At 41.7% G+C, this 25,058-nt stretch overlaps 1 protein-coding gene across 2 annotated transcripts in view; it reads left to right on the top strand.

Annotated features, from left to right (window-relative positions):
- The window catches only part of LOC107374127 (aminopeptidase N), a 61,075-nt gene extending 39,624 nt beyond the window's left edge, over positions 1-21,451 (top strand). For both annotated transcript variants that reach the window (XM_054732583.2, XM_070554724.1), the window contains 16 exons: positions 3,457-3,611; positions 4,027-4,140; positions 4,237-4,380; positions 13,471-13,536; positions 13,679-13,744; positions 13,823-13,998; positions 14,104-14,180; positions 14,287-14,420; positions 16,799-16,854; positions 16,930-17,077; positions 17,157-17,248; positions 17,326-17,436; positions 17,793-17,960; positions 19,794-19,934; positions 20,247-20,328; positions 20,411-21,451. In XM_054732583.2, the coding sequence (XP_054588558.2) occupies positions 3,457-3,611; positions 4,027-4,140; positions 4,237-4,380; positions 13,471-13,536; positions 13,679-13,744; positions 13,823-13,998; positions 14,104-14,180; positions 14,287-14,420; positions 16,799-16,854; positions 16,930-17,077; positions 17,157-17,248; positions 17,326-17,436; positions 17,793-17,960; positions 19,794-19,934; positions 20,247-20,328; positions 20,411-20,563 (1,883 nt within the window). In that variant the 3' untranslated portion in view covers positions 20,564-21,451. The remainder of the gene's footprint in view (positions 1-3,456; positions 3,612-4,026; positions 4,141-4,236; positions 4,381-13,470; positions 13,537-13,678; positions 13,745-13,822; positions 13,999-14,103; positions 14,181-14,286; positions 14,421-16,798; positions 16,855-16,929; positions 17,078-17,156; positions 17,249-17,325; positions 17,437-17,792; positions 17,961-19,793; positions 19,935-20,246; positions 20,329-20,410) is intronic.
- Positions 21,452-25,058: the final 3,607 nt, after the last annotated feature.

Here is a 25,058-nt window from a genome sequence, read left to right as displayed (position 1 = left end):
TACATGATGGTGGGGGGGGGGATGCACGGTTCAAAGGAAGAAAATTACATGGTGGGTGTAAGCTGTTAACTAGGGAAGCTGGATTTTAAAACAACAACCAGCCCACCACCTCTGCCCCGCGATCTAGGGATGTTAAAACAGGAGCAGCCAGGTGATACCAAGTCCAGCAGGGCACTTGAGTCACCAAACGGGATCCAGGACTCACAGATGCACAGAAAACACAAGTAATGTTGAATAAAAAAATCCCAAGGAATAAAAGTTTGTTCCACACAGACCTGGCATTGACCAGACCAAACTGGGCCGGGATCGCGCACGGGCACCGTCTCCTCCAACTCTGAGCCCGTAACCGAGCACAGATTCTCCCAGCAAACCCCACTCTGGCGAGGTCCTCGAGTCGATTGGCTGTGGCACGGTGCCAGCTCACCCTCAAAGCTGGCCAGGCAGGGCGCAGAGTAAACCATCAGATGCCGGAACCACCGGGTCACAAGCTGGGCCGAAAAGGACCAGCCGCTTCTTCAGGGATCCAGGAATAGAGCCATTCACTGGAGCCCTAGGCCCGCGGGTCGGCCTGGCCCCACGGCCCGAGGGCTGGGCTTCGGGCCAACGGCTGTGTAATTACTTCGGACACGGGCCGGGCGCCTTTATTTTTAATCGAATTCATAAAAAAAATACTGAAACACTTGAACGCAGCAGCACCTGCCTGCTTCTCACGCACCCGTTAGCTCAGTTAAGGTGTGTGTGGTTTATAAATGCGCCTATATAAACAAATTCTCAAAATGCTGATTGAAACATGTGCCCCTATTCTAATATGCCATTTTATGTCCACTTTGATATGTCAGAAACCATTCGTTTATTCTCATGAAAACTGCAGCATTCTATTTTTCTGTGAACAAATTCGCTTTGCAGTTAAAAAAAATGCAGCATTCACTGCTGTTTTTTTTCTAACTGGAAAGCGCCGTTTCAGAGCGGCAGGTTAAATTTACAAACGCTGTATTAATTGGGGGCGTTTATTTAATCTGCTGCTCTGCAGTTAGAAAATTGGAATGCTGCTTTTTTTTCTAATTGCACACGAGCGCATTTTCAGAGCAGATTAAATTTACATACGCATCCAATTAATATAGTGTTCGTAAATTTCATCTGCCGCTCGAAAAGTACGCTCTGTTAGGAAAAAAGCTGCAATGAATGCTGTTTTTTCTTTCTTTTCTTTTTACTGTAGAACGCTTCCCACAGATATTTAGAATGCTGAGCATTCTATCACGCTAAAACATTATGAAAGGTTAAAAAAAAAAGTCAGGCTCGGGTCGGGCCAGAGAATCCTGAAAACCTTCTCGGGCCGGGCCGGGCACGGACTCAGATTTTAGGCCTGTGCAGGGCTCTATCCAGGAAGTCCAGCCCGACGTCTCACATCTCCCTCCAGTTCTTTAAGGTCTGCTGACCACCTATTGCTATGCATTCCCAAAATGAGCTACAAAGCTCGGGGGTACATGCTTTCACTTTTGCTGCACCCAAACTGTGGAACGCACTCCCTCTGTCCACGCAACAGGCTTCTTCACTGGCACAGTTCAAATCTAACTGAAAGACCCATTTCTTTCATTAAGCCTTTGGCTGGTGAGCGTTCTTTTTATGCTGCGTCTTCGTTTTTTTTTTTTTTTTTCAGAGATTCCGTTTTGATCTTATCTGTTTTTATTCTTGTGACTGCTAAACATTCTGTATGAATGAAGGTGAATTTTAATCTTGTGTTTTTACTATGTCTGATGTTTTTACTCTGTAATGGATTAGAATTACATTTAAGGACCATAAGACATTAAAGATTCATATCTAGTATGAATCCCATCTAATGGACACTGGGTTATTTTAATCAGAAGATTGGATCTTTTTATCACAGGGACTTTAAATAACACTTTGCATTAACCGAGAGACAAGAGAAAAGAGAGAGACTTTCAAACGTTTAAGGAAATTTATTTACTAAATAATTTTAAACAGTTTAACAAGACTAACTCTCTAATGATGAATGTTCTGTTGGAATGAAGTGTGAGGTGAATGGTGTGTGTGTGAATGATGTCAAGTTCAGAACCTCCATATCCGGAGAAGCAGAGTTTGAGTGGGAGATGATGTTTTGCTCCTAACTGATCAAGTTTGAGCCCGTGGTCATAAACACACGAGACGCCAGTTTTGTCACATCCACATACCCTTCAGTAAGACCTCCACGATGGATCCAGAATGCCCAGGTCCTCGGACCTTCCTTCCGGTACTGGAGCCAATAGTACAGCGTCATAGCACGACAGACTAGTCTTTGGATAGTCTCCAGGTAAAAAGTGACAGGTGTTTCACAGCGTCAAAAAGGGGACCCTACTTGGGTCAGCGAGTTCAGCTTTTATTCTGAAGAAACCGTTGTTGGTTGATAACAACGAAAGATTTTTCCCAGCTTGATAGTTCTTAGCTTAAAAAGAAAAGTACAGATGGCCTCTCCATACTTCACTTAACATGCGGTGAACTCCAAGGGATCTTGAATACTGTGAATACTGAACTTAAAATGGCGTTGGAACTGTTTTATTAATCTGGATGTTTTTGATTCTGGACGAATCTGTCACGATGTGAGCAAGGAGGTGGTTAGGACCCAAAATGCAGAAACCCAGGATGACACGAGGCAGGGGTGGAAGATGAAATAAAAATTCTTTATTTGGGGATAATCCAAAGGCAGAGAGCCAAAAACTAAAAATCCAAACACTGAAATGGAGATCCAAAAACACTAGAGACTCAAGAAGTACTAATAACACTAGAGATCCAAAAACGAGACGAGACTGACAGAAAACAATGGACCGACAAACACATTGAGACACAGACAGGGTTAAATATACTGGGAGGATGAGAGGGAGATGAATCGCAGGTGTGTGGGGAGAGAGAGACAGGTGAACACAATTATTAATAAGGGAGGAAACTAACTTGACCTAAGAATAACATCTAAGACAAAAAGAGCAGGAAACATAACTACTTAATCAATGGGGGTGGGGGTGGGGGGGGGGGATAATAACCTTGAGAAATGGCTTCTCCATCATGTTACAACTCTGTGCAGCATTTTGGTCAGCTGGCATGCTGTTTTTAAATGTGCTAAACAATTAAATTTGGTATGGTGGGTTAAAAAGCTCAAATTCGACGAGAACACAACCGGAGAAATAAGAGTATTTTCTGTTATCTTACTGAAACCTAAACGTGAGATGAGGAAAATTTTTCTCTGCATGTGCAAACTTTACAATCTAGAATTTTATCTTAAAGTTTCATCTTGTTCCAACAACACTGGAACCATAATGTGTGCAGCATTCCTGGTTATTATAAGCTGACACCATATTATATAAAATTCAGATACAGTCAACTTCTTAACATCTGGAAAATGTTTGTGTGGATGTGTCAGTTTGAGTGTTAAATGGTTTGCTTGTATTATATTTTTGTTCCATGTAGATCAGATTGCCCTGCCTGACTTTGACGCTGGAGCGATGGAAAACTGGGGACTGGTGACATACAGGGAAACGGCCTTGCTGTATGACCCCATGCTTTCCTCCACTGAGAACAAAGAGATGGTCACAATTGTCATCGCTCATGAACTCGCTCACATGGTTTGTCACTGGTTTCCTCCTAAAGGCTTTCATGACTTTATGTTTTGGTTTTATTTAAACCTGTTCCTTCATAAAGTTGGTCGTGTTGAAGTAGAAGTATAAAGGAGACAGAAAGACTGAAATTTGTTGTTGTTTTCAATATAAAGAAATTCAGAAAGCAAATAATTTCTCCAGGAAATTAAACATTACAGCAGCAAAAATGTCGGAGCTCACAGAGAGTGTTTATTTACAAGTCAGGATGTATCAGCACACCCATGTTGTCGGAACTGGGACACGGTTTCAGAGGAAGTACGTACATGTTGGTCAGATTAGGCTCACACAAGTAATCTGCTGTACTTAGTGCAGATGATCTCAGAGTATTTGCTGCCACAGGCTTGAGATAATCATTGTCTTTGGGTATTTGTTGTTCTTGCAGTGGTTTGGAAACTTGGTGACTTTGCACTGGTGGAATGACTTGTGGCTGAACGAGGGCTTTGCTTCGTATGTGGAGTACCTCGGAGCTGACTACGCTGAGCCCACCTGGAACATTGTATGATCAACAATAGTGACCTAATTTTATAAAGTTCTCACACATATTACCTGCTCAGGTAAGCCTTTCCTGACTCTACTTTCTATTTGGAGGCAGAAAGACAACACCATTTTGAATGATGTGCAGAAGGTGTTAGCTATTGATGCCCTGGCCTCATCTCACCCTCTGTCCCGGAAAGAGGAGGAGGTCAGCAAGCCCGCTGAAATCAGTGAGATGTTCAACAGCATCTCCTACAACAAGGTGAATTTCCTATGGCTGCTCGTGCTTCTTGCTGGATTCTATGTGCATTACAGAAATGTAGTCTTTCCACATTTCTATAACTAAAACGCAGAAGGTCAATGGTGGATTCTGCCTGCATTTACATGTCTTTGTGAGAGACTGTTGGTAAACGACTTCATGAACAGTTTCATAAGAGTTTTTTAAAACTCACAGAAGTTCATTGCTGACCATATTTTTACAATTGATTTGTTTCAGGAGTCAACCTAATTTATGATTGATTCCAAAGCTATAAAAATGGCTTTGTCGATATTATAACGAGATAAATTGTAGTGTGTTAATTGCCGAGACTCATCTGCAACACCCCTTTGAGCCCTAAACGATTGTACGATACCTAAAATAATGATTTTACTAACCCTAACCAACATAAAACATTCAAATTGACGTGACGAGATGAAACACCAAGTTTAAAAATTAAAATTAAAATACACTAAAGAATTTGATGTAAGAAGCAGAAAATGACAAAGTTGAGCAGTTACAATGCAGAAGTTGCAGCATAACCCCAAAATTCCACTACCTCCGCTCCGCTGCGCTCCGCTCCGGCACAAACTCCGCAGCAAAATCGGTCCCGTTGTAGTCAATCAGAGCTGTTCCACTACTGCGGCCATGTGGCGCAGTGCGCCGCCCTCCAATCCACCATCCGGCAAAAATAGGATTGATTCTAGTTTTGCCGGACGCCGGAGCACCTCCGCAATCAATGAACAGAAATCACAACCGCCCAACAGGAAAGGGAGCAAGCACAACTTCCGTTATTGTACAATAAATCGATAAACAAAAAGCGTTTTTTGTTTCATATGCACAGGTTTAACAACTTTTAACAACTATCAATGGCGGCTGAACTTTAAATGCACAAAAACAAGCCATAAATACAGTTTCCACTATCAAAATAGTTGCCCTTTGTTGATTCAAACACTGCTGATCTCTCAACACAAATGATAGGCAGATTAAACAGTTAATTTTGAATCTTCTCCCACACAACGGGTGTTCGGATCTAACTTCCGCGTTTATTACTCGGACTGTATCGCAAGATCCTGAAAATCCCACACATGCCTGTTTGCGCACCTCAGGTCTCCGCACCAGAGCTGAGCCGTTGTAGAGCGGCTACCAGTAAAAATTGAGTTCGGAAGCGAGCGGCTGCGGAAGGCGTGGGCGGAGCGGAGGGGAGGTAGTGGAATTTTAGGGTAAGAAACATTAATTCAAAGACAGATGAATACATAAAAATTTTCAATAGAGATGGGGCACATGTGAGGTCATAAGAAAGCTGATTCCATCAGCCAGAGGAGGTATGAGCTTTGGGTATAACCATAGAATAACTTCAGACATTTTCCTCCTGCTCCTTCACATCATCACACAAACACACATAGGGCCTTGGGGTGTGGATAAGTCAGGGGTGCAGGCAGTGTTGGCAAAGTTCGTTTAAAATACGAACTAGTCCAAAGTTCAGTTCATACATTTTAAAACGAACTATTTTGTTTCTTAGTTCATAATTTAAAACATTTTGAACTAAGTTCACTGTTCCAAAAACGAACCACACACACACACACACATATATATTTTTGCATATACACAGTGTTGGGCAAGTTACTTCAAAACTGTAATGCATTATTTATTACTTGTTACCCTCCTTTTAAAGTAATTCATTACATTACAATATTACTGAGTTTAAAATGTAAGGCATTACACTACTTTTGCATTACTTTAAGTTACTTTCACCAAAACAACTTCAATATGAATCTGGTAATGTGACGCTCAGTGAGCTCATGACATATGTGGAAAGTGATGTGGTGTCTGAGCTAGGATCGCTGTTAAAAACAGTCAGATATAATAACAGTGCTTTAAAATGATTGTTTATTAAATAAAAGCAACGACAATCTTTACTCTCAACACGCTGCCATCTTATATTAACTGATCAGGGAGTGAGGTGGTGGGGGCTCCAAGCCTATATTTGCCTTGGTCCCCAAATGCCTTGATACGGCCCTGGATGTGAGACTGACTTCTGGGGTGATCTGACTCTATCACATGTATAAATATTAAATGCTTATATATTATTGCTTTTCACTGATAAAAATGTGTATTGGGGATAAATCTACCTATTTTTTTTCTTTTCAAGCACTTTGTTTTGTTTTCTTGATTTTATTTGAATAATTTCCTGCCCTTTCTCTCTCTAACCTTCCTGCATGCTGCATGTTTTCTCCGTCTTCCAGAAAAATCTGTTTCCTAGTCTTCCTACTTTCTAACGATCAGCCAAAGGGATCTTCACATGCGCGGCGCTCCAGCAGTAATGAGTTGAAATTAACAGGGCTACAGATTATGAACTCAGCTGAGGCAAAGCACGTCAGAAAAGCACAAAATACCAGAGAATATGCGCTGATATGAACGATCGCAAGTGAATTATTTTGTTTTATTGGAGCGATTTTGTGAATGTTGCAGCGGCCGTGCAGGACGCAACTGGAGTAGTTGAGCCGTTACCGCTGCATCCTCTCTGCCCGCAAAGCTGAGTCCATAAATGATGTAATATATGCAGATACTGGATCTTTCTTCGGGTTTCCCGCAATTTGAATTTTTAAGGAACACATCTTGATTCTGGGTTTAAAAATGCATTGTAATTACCGCGTTACTGACAATTGTACCGAGTAAATATTACCATTTTCTTTCCCTGTAATGCCTTACATTACCAAATTACAGCAAAAAGCAATGCATTACAGTAATTAATTACTTTTGTACCACATTACTCCCAACACTGCATATACATATATACATAGATATATACATACACGCAACATATGTATGAATCTTTATCTATATCTATCTATCTATCTCTCTCTCTCTCTCTATATATATATATATATATTTATATTTATATATGTATATATATATATATATATATATATATATATATATATATATATATATATATATATATATGTGTGTGTGTATACCGTAAATCCTCTAATATTGGCCTGTATTCAATTAACAGCCAGGTATCACATTTTGGCCCATGTCGGAGTCGGTGGAGGTGAATAATGGCCGTTTTTTTATTGTGGCCGGGTGGAATGTGGTAACAAGCACAGGGGGGCGGTTGTGTCACCCGTCTCACTTTTGATTTGCCAGTGATAGACCGCGAGGGTAACTTTAACCATGGCAGGTGTGGAGACGAAGAGGAGGTGAAAATTTGATATCAAGTTCAAAGAGAACGTGCTGTTTATGCTGCAGAACACTCTGGGGAGCAGTAGGGGTTGTATGAACTAGTCACTAGTCGACTTCACCGCTCTATAGTGACTTTTTATGCCTGTCATCGACTAGTCGCTGTCACGTGATAATGACCGGCAAGATGCAGTCCTTGGAAAAGACAGCAGCCTGCTGTCAGCAGGTGACAAGCTCCTGCGCATTGGGAGGCAACGCGCTGTGCCAGAGCGTCGGTACTGACACCCGCCGTAAAACGGACATGTAACCAAATTCTGACCGTTACCCTCTTGCAATTTAACCTTCTCCTCACCCGCATGCAAAGCTCTGATTGTTGACACGCTCCAGACATCTACGTCCTGAGCACGGCCACAGTAACATTATCAAATTAGGTGTCGCCACCTCAAAAACTAATTTAACACGCGATCGTTCATGTCGGCTCATTTCCTTTTATGTTTTCTGTCTTATGTGTGCCTGATGCTTTTCGCTGCTGTGGAGCGGGGCACATCACCTGTTTTGTCCTCCAGGGACGCACCTCACTGATGCGGCCGGCGACATATAAATAAATAAATAAATAAATATATATAACTTATGAAATAATTTTCCAATAGTTGGCACCTGTTCAGTCCACACTCATAACCAGCTGCAGTTTTTATCCTACAGTATAGTATCAATAACATGAGGAAAACATTTTTTATGGGAAATTATTAAACGATCTTAGGAAGCAGGCTGAGGTAGCAAACTCAAAGTGCAATATTAAAAGTACAAAACATTAGAAAATTTATAATCTTTCAGTTAAGTCCCTTTTTAATTTTTCTGAATGAACTTTGACTCCTGCACACAGCATAGACATAGAAGAGCAGACGCTGCACCAACTGCTACTGCCTATGTTTGGCTGCATTTTTGGGTTCTACTTTTTATAAACTCTATAGTTAAAAGGAGGTTTTAGCTAGGGTTTAGCACCGGAAAAGCTCTGTGGAGATCTAGAGCTAGAACGGTGAAAGAACGCGTTCGTAAACCCGCTCAAGGACGCCAGGACGAACGCAGTCACTTTTACGTTTGTCAGGCAAAACACGAATGAGTTCAAATTCCATCTTTCTGTTCTTTTTAAAACACAGAAAAGGTTTAATTACCTGCAATGTTTTGTTTGCAGCTGCAAACATCATCAGGCTGACACAGATGGTGGCGTCACTTCCTTCGTTTATCCCATCGACATATAAATATTGGACAATGGGTTTCCATAGACTCCAATAAAAAGTTTTTGTGCTAAAATGGGAGGTGGCCACCACCGCCATTTTGACCGTGTCACAGGTTCCGTCAAGCCCAGACAATTCCAAAAAAGGGAAGAGAGGTGGAGCTGAGGGTGGGGCTGTTAGGCTGGGATCAACTGACGACACCCGGTCTAACTAGCTACAAGCTAACCTGAAGCTAACCCTGGCTAACTATGGTGGGCCGTGGAGGGGGCAAGGGGTGTGGAGTGAATTGTGTGGGATATGGAGGTGGGCAACAATGAAATGGATCAGGGGACACATGACACTAGAAGTGAACGAAATAGAGAGGGAGTCTGCCGAGCTATCTGAAGATTGTGAAGGAGTTTCAAAAAAGTTATCCTCAGTTATAACTTTAGCTTCTGGAGTGACCAATTCCTTAGTGATGGCCAGAAAGGAAACATTTAGGGAGTTTTCAGGCTGATGTGGATCTTTGGTGTGTTCATTGTTTTGAATCTTCTTTAACATTGTCCTTGGCATGCTGAGCAAGATGTTCTCCTTTGTGATAGCAGATGTGCTGTGAAAAGATTTCCTGATTTGACTTCTCATGTCTTTTGGTGTCCTTGCTGGGGCAGGAATAAGAAAGAGGCAGAATATGCTAAAGGTTTATAATAAAATGTATGCTCAGAAAAAGTGTATGCGATACCAGAAGTTGAAATGATCACTAAAGTGAACTTTCTCTCTGTTGCATGCAGCATAGAGCCAGCTGTTCAGGGCAAACAACCTACTGAATCTTTCATTGCCTCTTCTGACCGGTGGTAACGAGCTACTGATAAACACCCTTGTTGCAGTTTTTTCAATTTAAACCCTTAACAATTCAAACAACAGTCACCAAAACAAAAGACAAGTTGGTATTTACATTCAAAAGAGTCTGCCTGGGCTAAGTTGATATTTACATTTCAAAAGGGTCTGCATGGGCTGTGGCTTCTTGACATGTCTTCGCAACAACCATCCAATTCATGTGAGGTTAAAATACTGGATTTCCCCCTGAGCGTAATTGTTGGGATAGCAAAAGATAAAATAATAAAAACAAACATAATGTCATAACAAAAACTTGAGTAAGGTAACCCATTAGTGAGCTATAATTATGGTTGTCATGTTCCATGATATATTAGTCTAGCCTACACCAGTAATTTGCATCATTCCATAAAGGAACAGCCTTACCAAGTGGAAACAGAGACCGTCTTGAGTCAAAGTTGCATTTTTAAACTAAGTCCATGAACAAAAGGCATCTTTAGTCTGGTAAAACCAGAGCTGTGTCAGAATTGTACAAAGGCTGTTTCAGTTAAAAGGGAAAAGAATCTGTCATTTTAAAAGGGCAATAAGACACCAAGTTCTATATTATACCAAGCAGAAGCTATTCCTATTAACACAGAATCATAATTTACCATAATTTTCCCTTCTAATTCTGTAACTCAGGGTCAAATCCATCAAAAAAGAGAAATGTGCAAAGGACTGGGACAGTTCTGCATTAGGGGGACTACTGCATGATCTGTAAAAAAGGGTATTTGTTTATTTTAATAAAACAATAAAAAGGGCTGTAGACCAGAATATCACAGGGATCTCGTTTACTTTGAGAGGCAATTGCGTGAATCACCTCCATCGTATCTGAGAGTGCATCCATTCAGCCGGTGGAGCTGAACGAGTTAATTAATTTATATCTCAACACATAGAATAGAATGATGGATCCATCTAAGGAATAGTAAAGCGTATGAGGAACATTAAAATCAAATACCAAAAGCTTGGAAAAGCCTGGAAGTGCTTAAAGGCTCTCCATGACTAAAGGACAGCGTAACATTAAGAGTCTAATTTTTCCTTCTAATTTTTCCTTCTTCCATTCTCTTTCCTTCTAACCTCTCATATTCCTTCCTTATCTGATTTGTTGGTGGCCTGCAGCCTTACCAAACCATCCCCCACTGCAATAAATCAACACTTCCCTTTTGTCTCATACACACACCCCCAGAACCTCACCCCATTTCTTTACACACAGACAGACAGACAGACAGAGCCGGCTCAAAGCTTCAGAACTTTAGCTAAACAATCACACTCGGTTTTTTCTTTCATCAGAACCTCAGTCCAAAACTTCTCACACACCCTCAGAACAGAACCTGCAGGATGTCACACACTCAAAGTCCCAGATACACGCCCCTTTTCACACACGTACCAGAGCCACACAGACGGATTAACTTAAAACCCGTCACAGATTTAGACCACAAAGCGACATAGAACACGATAACCACAATGCAGAAATAAGCCAGTATCCAATCACAACTTGAACAATAAACAACACCACAGAATCACGGAGGTTAAACAAGACACCACACAACTGAAATGGGATGCGGCCTACAAACCACAGATATACAACTCACAAAGCGACAAAACGGGTCGAATTTAGAACAGGTTGAGTTCCTTTAGCCAATTAAAACGATGATTAACTTGGGTATTAGAAAGGGTGCAATTTAATTTAGGTACGCACTCACTCATCCGTTTCTGTCTTCCACACACTCAGAGCTTTTAGCCGGGGACACACACACACACGATGTAACACTCTCAAAGTCCCCGATTCACGCACACCTCCACGCACACTCCCTTACCAGAAACAGGCTCAAAACCTCCAAACTTTAGCCAAACAATCTCATGCTTGCCTTTTTCCTTTCGTCAGCCGAACTTTCTCACACACTCAGAGCTTGGGGCTCACACGCACACGGCCACAACGAGACGGCAGCCGACCCACCTCAATCGACACACACACACTTGAATGCAACAAGACAGCAGCCGAACCAACACACACAGTGAAACGGCAACCAATATTCTACCTGAACACACCGCCCCAGAACTTTAGTCAAACAATCTTGTTTCTTTTTTCCAGTACCTCTACATTCATACTTTATCATACATGCACAGAACAGAACGAACAGGACAGGATAGGACAACACCGAACCTGCAGGTTTTAGCACACACACAGAGACGCAATGAATCGGCAGCCGAAACAACGTTCCCAGCCGGGTTTTTTAGCACTTCAGCACAGATTTTAAACCCACAATGAATGCGACGTCCACACTGGGACAACCGACACCAATGTTCAGATTCCAGCAACAATTCACAGGACCACAAAGATCTGCTTAACCAGAAGTAACAAACCCGATCAGAAATGGGACGCAGCCCCGATACCAGATGCACAACAAATTACGAATAACACACAGCAAGGCCGAATTTAGACCAACTTAGGATTCTTTGGCCAAATGTAGCGGTGATTAATTTTAGTGTACCTTCGACGCACCATAAAATATTTAAACAATCCCAGCGGCAGTGTGATTTTTAGCAACAAGCCTCTCCACTCGACACCAGCACATGGACTCTGTGCTGCGTGTATATATTTGCTTATCTGCTTTAACGTGGCTACACATCACTTCTCATTGCAGTGCCGCAGGCAAGTTGCCATCATCTATCCAAGCCAGTATACATTTCACATATATGGTCAATAAACCCAAGACGAGTTGGATGCGCAGACCGAGACTCACTGAGAGAACATCTCAATGCACTTCCATGCAGACAGAGTTAAACAGAATCTGTCAAATCCTTCCTGTCGGCAGCTGCAAAAGGGGTATGTGCCTATGCCAAACTGTGGTTGACCGCTTTAACGCAGCGCTGGTTTAGTAACGGTTTTAGGCGCTCCTGCACATTCACCTGTAATTACCACCCACAGCACTGCGGGACGCCTGTGTGCGCGGACACAGACTAATTACAACCTCCTAAATCCAAGGCCAGGACTACAGCCCGGTTCACGTTCCGTGCAACCCTTACGGTTCACATGTGCAACCCCTAGCTGGACACGAAAACGTCTTTTCGTGCGTGAATGTCAGTCACCACAATCAGCTTAAAACCACACTGCCAGCAGTTAAAGAAAAAAGTGCAAAATAATAAGGTACTTACTCTCCCCTGTGTGGTAAATTTATCCTTAGTTCAGGAAGGCGAGAGCATAAATGGGAATCTGCCTGCGGGGCTAAAAAACCGGCCGGTGAAACAATTTTAGTTCCCCGGGCTTTGATGAGTTAAGTGGCACCTGCACGGCTCCCCGAAGACAGCTTCCCACCGACGGCTCTGCCATCCCGGCTTTCGGCACCAAATGATAGTTAATTTTTCATTTATCCCGTATTACCTGAAAGGATGACACACGCAGAGGAATTAGATTGATTATTCGTAATTTCCATGACCCTTGAACCTGAAATAAACACATATACATAAAGAGGACTTCATTGTACGCTGCGTTGCCGGGCAGCAGGGTGAGAAAACGACGACACAACTCCTCAGAGTTCCATCATCGCCTCTCCCCCCTTCCTTAGCTCCACACAGCCTTTTATTCAAGCATCAGGATGGAGAAGGCGGGCCTTCTCGGGTTACAGAGGTACAGGCTCCTCATCTCCCAGGACACCACATTCCAGAGATAACAATGAGCTTACAGGAGCAAATGACTCAAAAAGGAACATGTAAAAAATACCCAACAGATGCACTCTTCTCTCACTGGACCTGCCTTTCCAATCTAAACACCCAAAGGGGATCTTTGTGTTTTCATATTCTCATTTTCTGGATTTGTGATTTTCAGGGAGCTGCAGTGCTCAGGATGCTGTCAGAGTTTCTCACTGAGCCTGTTTTTGCCCGAGGCCTGAGTGTGAGTACTACCAGGGTCATTTTGGCTAAAGTGATTAGTCTGTGGGTACAACAAGTACATGTTTGGGTCAATGTTTCTGCTGTCATTGTGATTCATTGCTTCCTGTTTGAATGTTTTGTTCTGCATCATTTCTTCTCTTCAGTCTTACCTCAACACATTTGCCTTCAAAAACACAGTGTACACAGACCTATGGGACCATCTCCAACAGGTCAGTTGAGTTAAAAACCCACAATTTTTTTTACCTGGGAATGAGAATAAGTGTCTTCTGTTTTTGCTTTGGGGTTAGGCAGTAGACAACACACCAGGGTTGGACATTCCACGTTCTGTCTCTGAGATCATGAACCGGTGGACACTTCAGATGGGCTTCCCAGTGGTCACAGTCGACACCCGAACAGGAACTGTCACCCAGAAGCACTTCCTGCTGGACCCAGACTCTGTAGTGGGCAGACCATCCCAGTTTAAGTATAAACAGTTACTTGATTCTGTGCATGTTCATGATGAGTGAAAAGATTCACTTCTGAGGAAAAAAAACTAACTGAATACATTACTGTCCTTTATTCTGTTTAGCTATACATGGTTTATTCCAATTAAATGGATGAAAAATGGTGTGGATCAGCAACAATACTGGCTCCTTGACAAGACAGGTACGGTTACTCAGACACCCACAGAACTGCTTCCTCAAAGAGAAAATGTGATCTGATTCATTCAAATTCAAGTTATTTTAAATAAATAAATCACACATCCCTCCAGATACCCATAGCTCGATGAGAGTGTCTGGAGAGGAATGGGTTTTGGCAAACACGAATGTATCTGGATTCTTTAGGGTGAACTATGATCTCGACAACTGGGGCCGTCTCCTTTCTCAGCTCAACACCAACCATCAGGTCAGTCATGTACATGGATGTGGATCTATCTACAGCAGATTACTATGAGTCTGGTTCTTGAGGGCCAATATCCTCTATGGAATAGTTGTTTCTCTGCTGGTATCTGCAAAAACAGAAATTAAAAAGGTTTATTGTTTAAATTATACCAAATTTTCATTGGGCAGAGGTACAACCAAGTCATTCTTCTGCAAGTCTGAAAATATGCAAGTCCTAAGTCAAGTCACGTTCAGAGAAATACAAGTTTTGGATCAAGTCGAAACCTTAAGTTTGAATATGAATCCTGAGCAAGTAACTTTATGAATCAGAACACAGAACAGACACTGCTCAGCCAATAAGAACACAGAGCTATCACAGCTAGACCAATCAGAATGCAGAAATGACACAGCTGAGCCAGTGGCCGTTTCTCAATACTCAAGCATGCTAGTACATTCTTGTGTACTACTAGACAAGTATGTTCTTGGCATGGACAACAGCAATTCCATTCTACCGAGTACGGGAGGATGAGGACGGCATTTGGAACAGAACCGTATCCCGTTGTGTCATGGCAACAAGCGCTGCTTGTTTCTACCTACGGTTAAACAACCTGATAGAAAAATAAGTTTGGTTTGTTACTTAAATAACAATGAAAACATATATTTGTATTATATTTGCTCCACTTTTGATCAAAACTTATAAAATACCAGCATTTTCTGCTGGTAAATGGATGAAAAAAAATTTTTTCATCAAAACAAAGCTACTCTGCTTCTATTTTGGTAGTCGGTTAGCTAATTAGCATTTTGAGAGATCGTGAAAAGTAAAACCCAAAAACACACAGCAAATTTTACAGGTTACACACAAATATTTAAAAATTACAGATGACTATATTTCTTTATTAGTATTTTTTTTATATAAAACTCTACAGTAATTTGATTTCTCCTCTGATGTTCGGAGTACAACAGTTGCGACTCAAGGCATTATGGGAAACTGTCCCAAGTCCGCAAAAGGATGCATTAATGCATCCTTGATACAATGGGGCGGAGCAAGAACACATCCGGGAACTTTGAACGAACTTGCCATGATGCCTACTTAGGAGTGGAACAGTCCTTGGGCCATCGTTGATGACGTTTCACAAGGATGTGATTACATACAAGTACAGACAAGTGTGCATATTGAGAAATGGCCCATAAAAATACAGACCTAACATAGCTGGGCCAATAAGAATGCAGAACTGACACAGCCGGGCCAATCAGAATACAGAGCATAACACAGCTGGGCCAGTTATAATACAGATCTGAAACAGCAGAGCCAATCAGAACACAAAACTCAACGAAGCTGAGCCAATCAGACCACAGAACTAACACAGCTGAGCCAATCAAAATACAGAGCCCAAAACTGCTGGGCCAATCAAAATACAGAGCTCAAAAAGACTGAGACAATCAGAAAACGGAGCCCTAAAAAGATGAGCCAATCAGAACACATAACTAACACAACTGTTTTCTGACTGGCTCATTGAACAAAAATATAAATGCAACACTTCTGTTTTGCTCCCATTTTTCATGAGCTGAACTCAAACATCTGAAACTTTTTCTACATGCACAAAACACCCATGACTCTCAAATATTGTTCTGAAATCTGTCTGCATGTGTTACTGAGCACTGTCCTTTACCAAAATAGTCCATCCCACCTCACAGGTGTGGCATATCAAGGGGCTGTCTCTTCACGAACACCCGCATTACTGGAGACGCAGCACCAACCCGCCTGTCGGTCTCGCCTTCCACCCTTCCCTCACTCGTGAACAAGACCCCGAGATACTTTTTTTTACTTATTACATAAAAACAAAAGTAAAGGAAAATTGGGATCAATTAATTAATCCAATGCAGAATTTGTCAATTGACAATTTTTTTTAGCTGATAGAAACATCATGAAGTCACCAAAGAAGTCCATTTGTCTTCATTCAATCCTACTTGTGATTATCGTGACCTGGATGATTGAGAACCTTCACCAGCGTGTGCTTTTGTAGTATTATACACTACATATACATTTTCAAGTTTACCCTCCATAAACATCTAGTGTTGAATAAGTGAAGTCAGTGAAGTCACAATTGACTGCTTGAGATGGCGGGGCTTTAAACATGTTTAGGAGCCAAACATCAGGGTAGGAGGTGGTTCATCCCAGCATAGGCTTTTGGGTGTCAGACAAAGGTCTAATAAGTAATTATAGAGTAAGCAATCTTTACTTCTGCTGCAGCATCAGTCCCAATAGCTGGAGTCACAGAACTATCCTTCACAATAAGAGTCCTATGCATGTATGTGTACCTCAAAATACTCCCGTAACATCTGATACATTGTTGTAGAACAATGACTTTAATAAAACAAAATATACTTTTGTGTCTTTTTCAGGTTTTATCGGTCATAAACCGAGCACAGATCATTGATGATGCATTCAGCCTGGCAAGGTAACAAAAAATAATCAAAAAGAAAAACATTTCATGCATTTGTTTGCAAAACATGAGATGGTTTATTTCACGCAGAGCAAAACTGATCAATACAACTCTAGCACTGAGAACAACCACATACCTGTCCAGAGAGAGAGACTACATCCCCTGGGAATCAGCCCTTAGAAACTTAGACAACTATGTTCTCGTATTTGATCGCACTGAGGTTTATGGAGCATTGCAGGTCAGTTCTATGAAAAGAAAGTTTGATATGTGCACCATAAATACATGGACATAAACATATTTCTGTGCATCTGTTTCAGGCATACTTGAAGAAACAAATCAAGCCACTATTTGAGCACTTTAGGACACTCACTGCTAACTGGACCAGAGTTCCTGCAGGACACTCTGACCAGTAACAATTCCTTCTAAAAAAGATACATTTTCAGTCTCGTGTGTGTGTGTGTGTTTTAATTCATTTTATTATTTTAGGTATAATCAGATCAATGCTCTCAGAATAGCATGTGATGTTGGTGTGGAGGGCTGCAGGGAGCTGATAAAATCCTGGTACCAACAGTGGATGGAAAATCCAGATCACAACCAGTGAGTGCAGAAAAAAAAATGTTTGCTGTGTTTTAACATCATTCTCCCAACTGCTTCCAGTATTTACAAACTGCAGCGTGTGTGTCTCTTTAGAAGAAAGCTCACTCGATCAGTTACACAAAGTCATGGCTAAAGCATCACTTTTGTTTCTACTGTGTTAATGACTGGTTATGTTTTAGACACGTGCTAATTACTCACAAGTCTTGCGTTTGAGGCCATGTCACCTCCAACAATAGAACACATTTAATAGATTTACTTATAGTTAATTAGCAACAACCTGTCCAACTGAAGCTACGTTTGACTAGTCAAGCAGTTGCTGTGATGAATCATTTACTGATGTTCTTAATGCTGACCAGGATCCATCCCAACCTGAAAAGCACAGTTTACTGTAATGCCATAGCCTTCGGTGGGGTGGAGGAGTGGGACTTTGCCTGGAGAATGTTTCAAACAGCCTCTCTGGCATCCGAAGCCTCCAGACTCCGATCAGCTATGGCCTGCACCAAAACACCATGGCTTTTGAACAGGTGTGTATAAAATCCAATGCCTTGCATTCACAACAGAAAAGTGAAGGGTGTTTATGAAGCTGTGTGAAAGTTTTTGTCCTCTTGTGATGTCTTCTGTTTGGCTTTGTCAACAGAAACACATGAAACAGGTTGGAATGGGTGGAGAAAGTGTCAGGTGTGATGAAGGGGTTTCAGGTGTAGAAGACAATAGTGAGACCAGCCATACTGTCTGGTTTAGAGAGTGTCCATGAGGAAAAGACAGGAAGCAGAACTGGATGTGGTGGAGCTCAAAACGTTAAGGTTCTCTTTCGGAGTGAAGAGGATGGATAGGATCAGGAATGAGTCCATCAGAGGGACAGCTCATGTTAGATGTTTTGAATATAAAGTTAGAGAGGACAGACTGAGATGGTTTGGACATGGCCAGAAGAGAAACACCAATCAGGTAGAAGGATCCTGAGGTTGGAGCCACCAGGCAGGAGAGGAAGACCAAAAGCAGATTTATGGATGTGGTGAAAGAGGAGATGAAGTTAGTTAGTGTGAGGGCAGAGGATGCAGAAGACAGGACTAAATGGAGACAGATGATTGGCTGTGGAGACGCCTGAGGGGAAAACCCAAAGAGACAGAAAAGGATGTCAACATAAATGATACCTTTCAATACAAGATACTCTTACTTTACTAGATAACCTGCAACTTATTAATAGGACAAAAGGGTTTTTAAACTTCCTGGTTCGGTGTGAAGAGGTAAATCTTGAATTAACTACATTCCATTCCGCCAGCCACATCCAGACTGGATCACTGCAGGCCTGTAGAAGTCAGAAATCCCCTCAACAGAACCTCTGATGACATATAATAGGCTAAAACACGTGAAAAATCAACACATCGGGCCTCTTCTGAAGAAAATCAAGAGCAAAGAACCTGGAAAAGTACAGCAGACATTGCTTCCTTAAAGTCAGTATGTAAAGCAGTGGTACTCAATAGAAAAGTTTTCATGTGGCCCTTGGGCACTTGTATCCGAGCACCCTGATGTGAAGTTAAATAATTAAGGGTAGGGGTTGAAACTAGCCTTGATGAGAGTCTTCCAAGTCCAAACCTCTGCAGACCAAAAACAACATGTTCATCCTATTGATGGGAAAATATTCTGCAACAACAAAACAAAACTTTGTGGAAGGTTTGTATCGCGTGCCATCTGGAGTCAGACTAACACTAAAACGACAGCCAGACATGGTGGTGGTAGTGTGATGTTTTGGTTTCAGGACCTGAACCATCTGTTGTAACTGATGGAACCATGAATTCTGCTGTCTAGCAGAACATTTTGAAGAATGTCTGACCTTAAACAGATTGTTCCTGCTGGAAAACCCTCTGATGTGCCTAAATCTTTACGGTTCTATACAAAATAGTGGGGCAGGTTTAGGGGTCAGCTGCTGTAGGGTCAAGGCTTGTTAGTTAGGACTGGACACTGGAGCAGCTCTATACCCTTAGGGGTGTCCTGGAGAGTGCGTGGGAGTTTGCCCAACTTATCTACGTGTTTTGTGGATTTGAAGAAGGCGTTCGACCGCGTCCCTCAGAGGGTCCTCTGGAGGGCACCAGGCCCTCTGATAGGTCCCTGTATGACAGTGACTGTATCACAGTTCTGAACCTCATGGACACATTCAGTTGTTTAATGTTACAGATTCTAGGCTGTAACCCTAAACATAAAAGGTTTAATTTCTGTGTAAAAAAGTGTCATTGTGCTAAATGTTTCCATTGGGAAACTCCCTGAGATTTGCTTTTGGTTTTCTGATGTTTTACAAACATTTCCTTTGATGAAAACTTTGCAGCCTTTTTGTGGGGGTGGGGGTCTTTATTTTGAAACAGGTATCTGGAGTACACCCTTGACCCAACTAAAATTCGCAAGCAGGACTCCATCTCCACCATCGAGTACATCGCCCAGAACGTTGTAGGAATGCCACTGGCTTGGAACTTTGTCAGAGCAAGATGGAGTTACATCTTCGAACAGTAAGGGTGCCCCTCACAGAAAGGCTTCTGATTAAAAAGAATAATCCAGATGTACGCTAAAATGCTGAAAACATGTTGTTTTTGCTCTTGTTTTTTCCACAATTTAAATGGTAAGCGGGATATATTTCTATAAATGAAATGAGTTAGCTAACAACAACAGGGATCAGTCAGTGAATGAGTCAGTTGGAGCTGAGAATCGGGATTCGTTTATGACTCTCACATCACTGCATGAGATACAATTTTTACTTTTATCATACAGGTTCAAAAACGTACTCATGCAGTAAGTCCTTCTGTTAATTTTTCTTTTGTAAGGTATGGACAAGGATCTTTTTCCTTAACTGATCTCATCAGTGGAATCACAATGAGATTTTCCACAGAGTTTGAGCTGCAGGAGGTACTACAGAACCACACTCAGGACTTTTCAGAGGCTATTCAGAGAAAAATAAGTACAAGTAACATGTTTTTTCTTTCAACAGCTGAAGAGGTTCAAAGAAGACAATCTTCATGTTGGCTTTGGCTCAGCCACCTTGGCCCTGGAGCAAGCCATAGAAAAAACCACAGCCAACATCAAATGGGTGAACGAGAACAAAGCTGAAGTCCTCAAGTGGTTCATTAAAGAAACCACATGAGGAACCCAAAATTTAATGTGACTCTTCGTCTATTCAAAGACAAATTTGAGTAGTCGTGGAGTTGATGAATCACAATAAACACAACAACTATGACACAATAAAAACAGAGAGTCACTGTACCTTTAATTTTTCCGATATGCTTACCATTATTTGCTGATGATAACTTTAGGAGCTGTGGAGCAGCTGCTTCTTGACACCTCGGTCTGTGTTTCTGCTAAAGATTTCAATATTAGACCATCTTTTACCCTCTGACTGATGGGAAGTGACAACTTTTCATGTGAACTAGATTTGAAAGTGATTCCAATTTAATAGTGTTGCCTGCCTAATGTGTGTTGATTCTCTCTTCCACCAGAGTTAGGTTCAGTACTCTTTACATTAAATATGTTTAACTGGGTCGAATTATTAGAATTCACAGAATAAGTGTATTGTTTGTGCCTGAAGAAAGGTTTAATACTTATTTGTTTCATAGTGTGATCATTATTCTTTTCATTTTAGAAGTATAAGTAGGGATGCACCGATATGAAATTTTGGGCCGATACTGTTATACGATATTAGAAATGTTTTGATGACTGATAACTGATATTTGCGCGCACACACACACACACACACACACACACACACACACACACACACACACACACACACACACACACACACACACATTCTGGTTTTCCCTGTTTAGGGGGACACACACATACTTGTTTTTAGTGGTTGGGTGGACTCAAGCTAAAACACACACTTATTGGGTCAGATTGTTTTACATTATTATTTCATTGTTTAATTACTTGTTATTCACTTGATAAAATCAGTTGGTTGATATTTATTGATTAACGCTTCAGAAGGAGCTGAAGTGATGATATTAGTTAATAAATGTATAGCCGATTAAGATTTTTGTCTCAGATTGAGTTTGTTTGTGTGATATGAATTGTTCAACTGCGGGTTGTTAGGATTCACGGAATGTTTAGATGAGACTGATAATAGTTTTGGATTCAATTTATCCCCTGTTAGAAGGGGATGGCGCCCCGAGGATATCCCCGGATATTCTAATTAATTAATAAATCGGTAAATATTTCCATATTTACGAATTTATCGACAAATCCAAAAAATAAGTAAAAGCTTACAAATTATTTGTTGACGTATAACCCCAACAACGGGTTAAAAATAGTCCACAGTCCATCTTCCCTAATGTGTTTGTGGCCCTGCGGATTTTTCGAACTCTAGCTGCACTTCTTATATGTACCTCTCACCGTTCATAAGGGTACTGCACCATCAGCTACGTCAGCCCAGACAAGAGCAGAGAAAATAGAGAAATAATAGAGGATAATTCTATGTGTGGATGTGGATCGAGATTACATTTTACAGCAGCCTGATCATCATGTAAATACATAAACCATCACCTGGCTTCTATAGTCCACGCTATCACCATTATTTTAATTGGTGCGTTTGTGTGTGTGTGTCTTTTCCAATTCAAATACTGGTCTAGCCAACCAGACCAGTGTGTCCAGTAACATGTTAATTTTACAATTCAACAGTTTCACTTCATGTAGGCTAGGGACATTTCACCTGCCGTGGCCCGACTGCTTCTGCTCCACATAAACTTTGTGCGTTATCAAATGTCTCTATAGGTGCTTTCTGAGCTGAAGAGGCTATTCTGCCTCAGACTGGATGCGTCATGTGTCTCCATATTGGAGACAGGAAAAAGCGCTATTCAGCCAAAGTTTCATAATCAGCAAACATTTTTCCAGGGGACACATCCATCAGAGAGACCAGGTTTCCAGACCGCTTCAGTTGGAGGAAATCTTACCGCATCGCTGTGGTTCTACGCTGCGCTGCGAACCCCTCTACAGATCTTCAGCCCACTGTCCACAGTGTGTACTGCGAGCTGCGCTGAGCACAGTGTCCAGTATAAAGCTCTGATGCTCTGATGGGATTCTTTTCTTGATTTATTTAGTTACCTCTGCGATGTGCGTAACAATTAAAATGTCAGCTCATCTGTGTGCGTATCAGTGTGCGTCAGGGTAATTCTTTCAAAACAACCAACATCCTTGAGTTTATCCATCAAAATAAACAGTCAAATGGAAATATCTCTAACCTGCCATTTAACTGTTTTGCCTTCTTGTGAAGATTGTTGCAAAGAGAAACAATTAAACTTAATTAACCCCAGAGCCATGCGCACTACGCTGTACTGACTGTAAATGAGGGGAAAAAAGATTTAATCTGATCCCTTTCTTACCTTTTTCAACATGGTTTAACGTAAAGTTTCATTCAGTACAAACTTTAGTTGCACCAGTCTAATGAGACAGAGCCTGGATTTGTATTCTGAACAGTTTAAACATGTTTAAAATGGAGACATGTGTGATGCATCTAAAGTTAGCACCTGCTCAGCTATTATTGAAATTAAACTAACAAGATGAATAACATTTTAGGCACAGACAACATCCCCTACACTTTTGAAAAGCTTGCAATGCGCCTGCTACCAGTTACAAATTGTGAAGGGGAATGATTTTCACAAATGGCAAGAATAAAAAATGAACTGAGAACAACACAAACTCAACAGCGCCTCAGTGCACTGTCACTGATGGCAATTGAATCTCACCTTGTCAGGAATCTGGACTTTGATGACATTGTAAATTAATTTACTAATAGAAAGTCCAGAAAGCAGTTTTTCTGAAGGTAAGAGAGGAGGCCAACAAGAGGAAACAAAAAGAGGAGGAAAGAGCCAGGAGTCAAGAGGGAGAAGGAGACAGGAGTCAAGAGGAGGAAGGAGACAGGAGACAAGACGAGGAAGGAAACAGGAGACATGATGAGGAAGGAGACAGGAGACAAGAGGAGGAAGGAAACGGGACAATAGGAGACAAGAGGAGGAAAGAGACAGGAGACAAGAGGAGGAAGGAAACAGGAGACAAGTGGAGGAAGGAGACAGAAAACAAGAGGAGGAAGGAAACATGAGACAAGAGGAGGAAGGAGACAGAAGACAAGAGGAGGAAGGAAACAGAAGACAAGAGGAGGAAGGACACGGGAGACAAGATGAGAAAGGAGACAGGAGACAAGACGAGGAAGGAGACAGGAGGAGGAAGGAAACAGGAGACAAGAGGAGGAAGGAGACAGAAGACAATAGGAGGAAGGAGACAGGAGACAAGAGGAGGAAGGAAACAGGAGACAAGAGGAGGAAGGAAACAAGGGTAGGAAGGACACAGGAGACGAGAGGAGGAAGTAGACAGGGGACAAGAGGAGGAAGTAGACAGGAGACAAGGGGAGGAAGGAAACAGGAGACACGAGGAGGAAGGAGACAGGAGACAAGAGGAGGAAGGAGCCAGAAGACAAGATGAGGAAGAAAACAGGAGACAAGAGGAGGAAGGAGACTGGAGACAAGATGAGAAAGGAAACAGGAGACAAGAAGATTAAGGAGACAGGAGACAAACAAAAAACATGCAGATATTTAACCCTTGTATCAACATAAGTAAGCAAGTTTTAATATTGACAATGTCATGAAATGTCTAAAAAGTGCTTCTGGGTGGCAGTAATGTTGGGGGAGGCCGGGTGGGGTGGGGTGGGGAGGGGGGAGGGGGAGGGGTAAGCACACTGTGCCCAGGGGCCGCTGCAATGAAAATCCAGCCCTGACAATACCTTTACTTTAGACTCTAGAGAAATCATCGTTATGATAGAAAGCATAAAGCTATAACTGTGTGTGCATGTTTTGCTTCAATTATGTAATTACGTAAATTTTATGTAAACCATGGTTCACCTTTTGCTTATCTAGGTACTTTGGCGAACCTTACAACAAATAAAACAACTCAGACAAGGACTGCAAGAGTCTATGTTCTTGCCACTGCTGGAGGCCAGGCCACATATCTTACCTGTCATATTCCCACGCCAGGAAAAGGCAGATTGCAATGCTCATGTATTAATTTCTTAAAACTCAATAAATATGAGCATTTCCTAATTTCACTTTTTAATCACATGCTATTTTATTTTGTCACATTCAAATGGTTCTGACCCACATACACTGGCCGGATGAAGAAGAGCTGGGGGATGACAGCGAATGTCCTCTCGTTGTGAAACGTTTAATCACAAGCTACGTGCGTAGATTTGTTGAGACAGGTATTTGTTTTTTGTTTTGTTTTGTTTTCCCCGTGTCCTGTCTGGCTGTGAAGCAAACAGAAGGATGTCTGAATGCTGGTGGCAAGCCTTACAGATTTACTCTCGGGTGGAGCATCAAAGCATCTGCTTTTAATGCCACGCCTGATACTTAAAACTTTATTGTTATTGTTTTTGAATGCTTTTTAATTCCAACCAGGCACGGAAACAGAGGTGAAAGAGAAAGGAAGAGACAAAAGATGGGGGGGGGGGGGGGGGTCCACAAAAATAAACAATAATGAACAAGAATCTGCTTCTAGACCTGCAGAAAGAGAGCAGAAGAAAATACAAAAAAATGGGACACAACAACAATACAAAAAGATCAAGCTATCACTGCGTCAACTTGATGAAGAAATCA

The sequence above is a fragment of the Nothobranchius furzeri genome, chromosome 9, assembly GCF_043380555.1.
Source record: "Nothobranchius furzeri strain GRZ-AD chromosome 9, NfurGRZ-RIMD1, whole genome shotgun sequence".
Lineage (NCBI taxonomy): Eukaryota > Metazoa > Chordata > Actinopteri > Cyprinodontiformes > Nothobranchiidae > Nothobranchius > Nothobranchius furzeri.
Note: the sequence above shows the minus strand (reverse complement) of the source record. Positions and strands in the feature narration are given on the sequence as shown.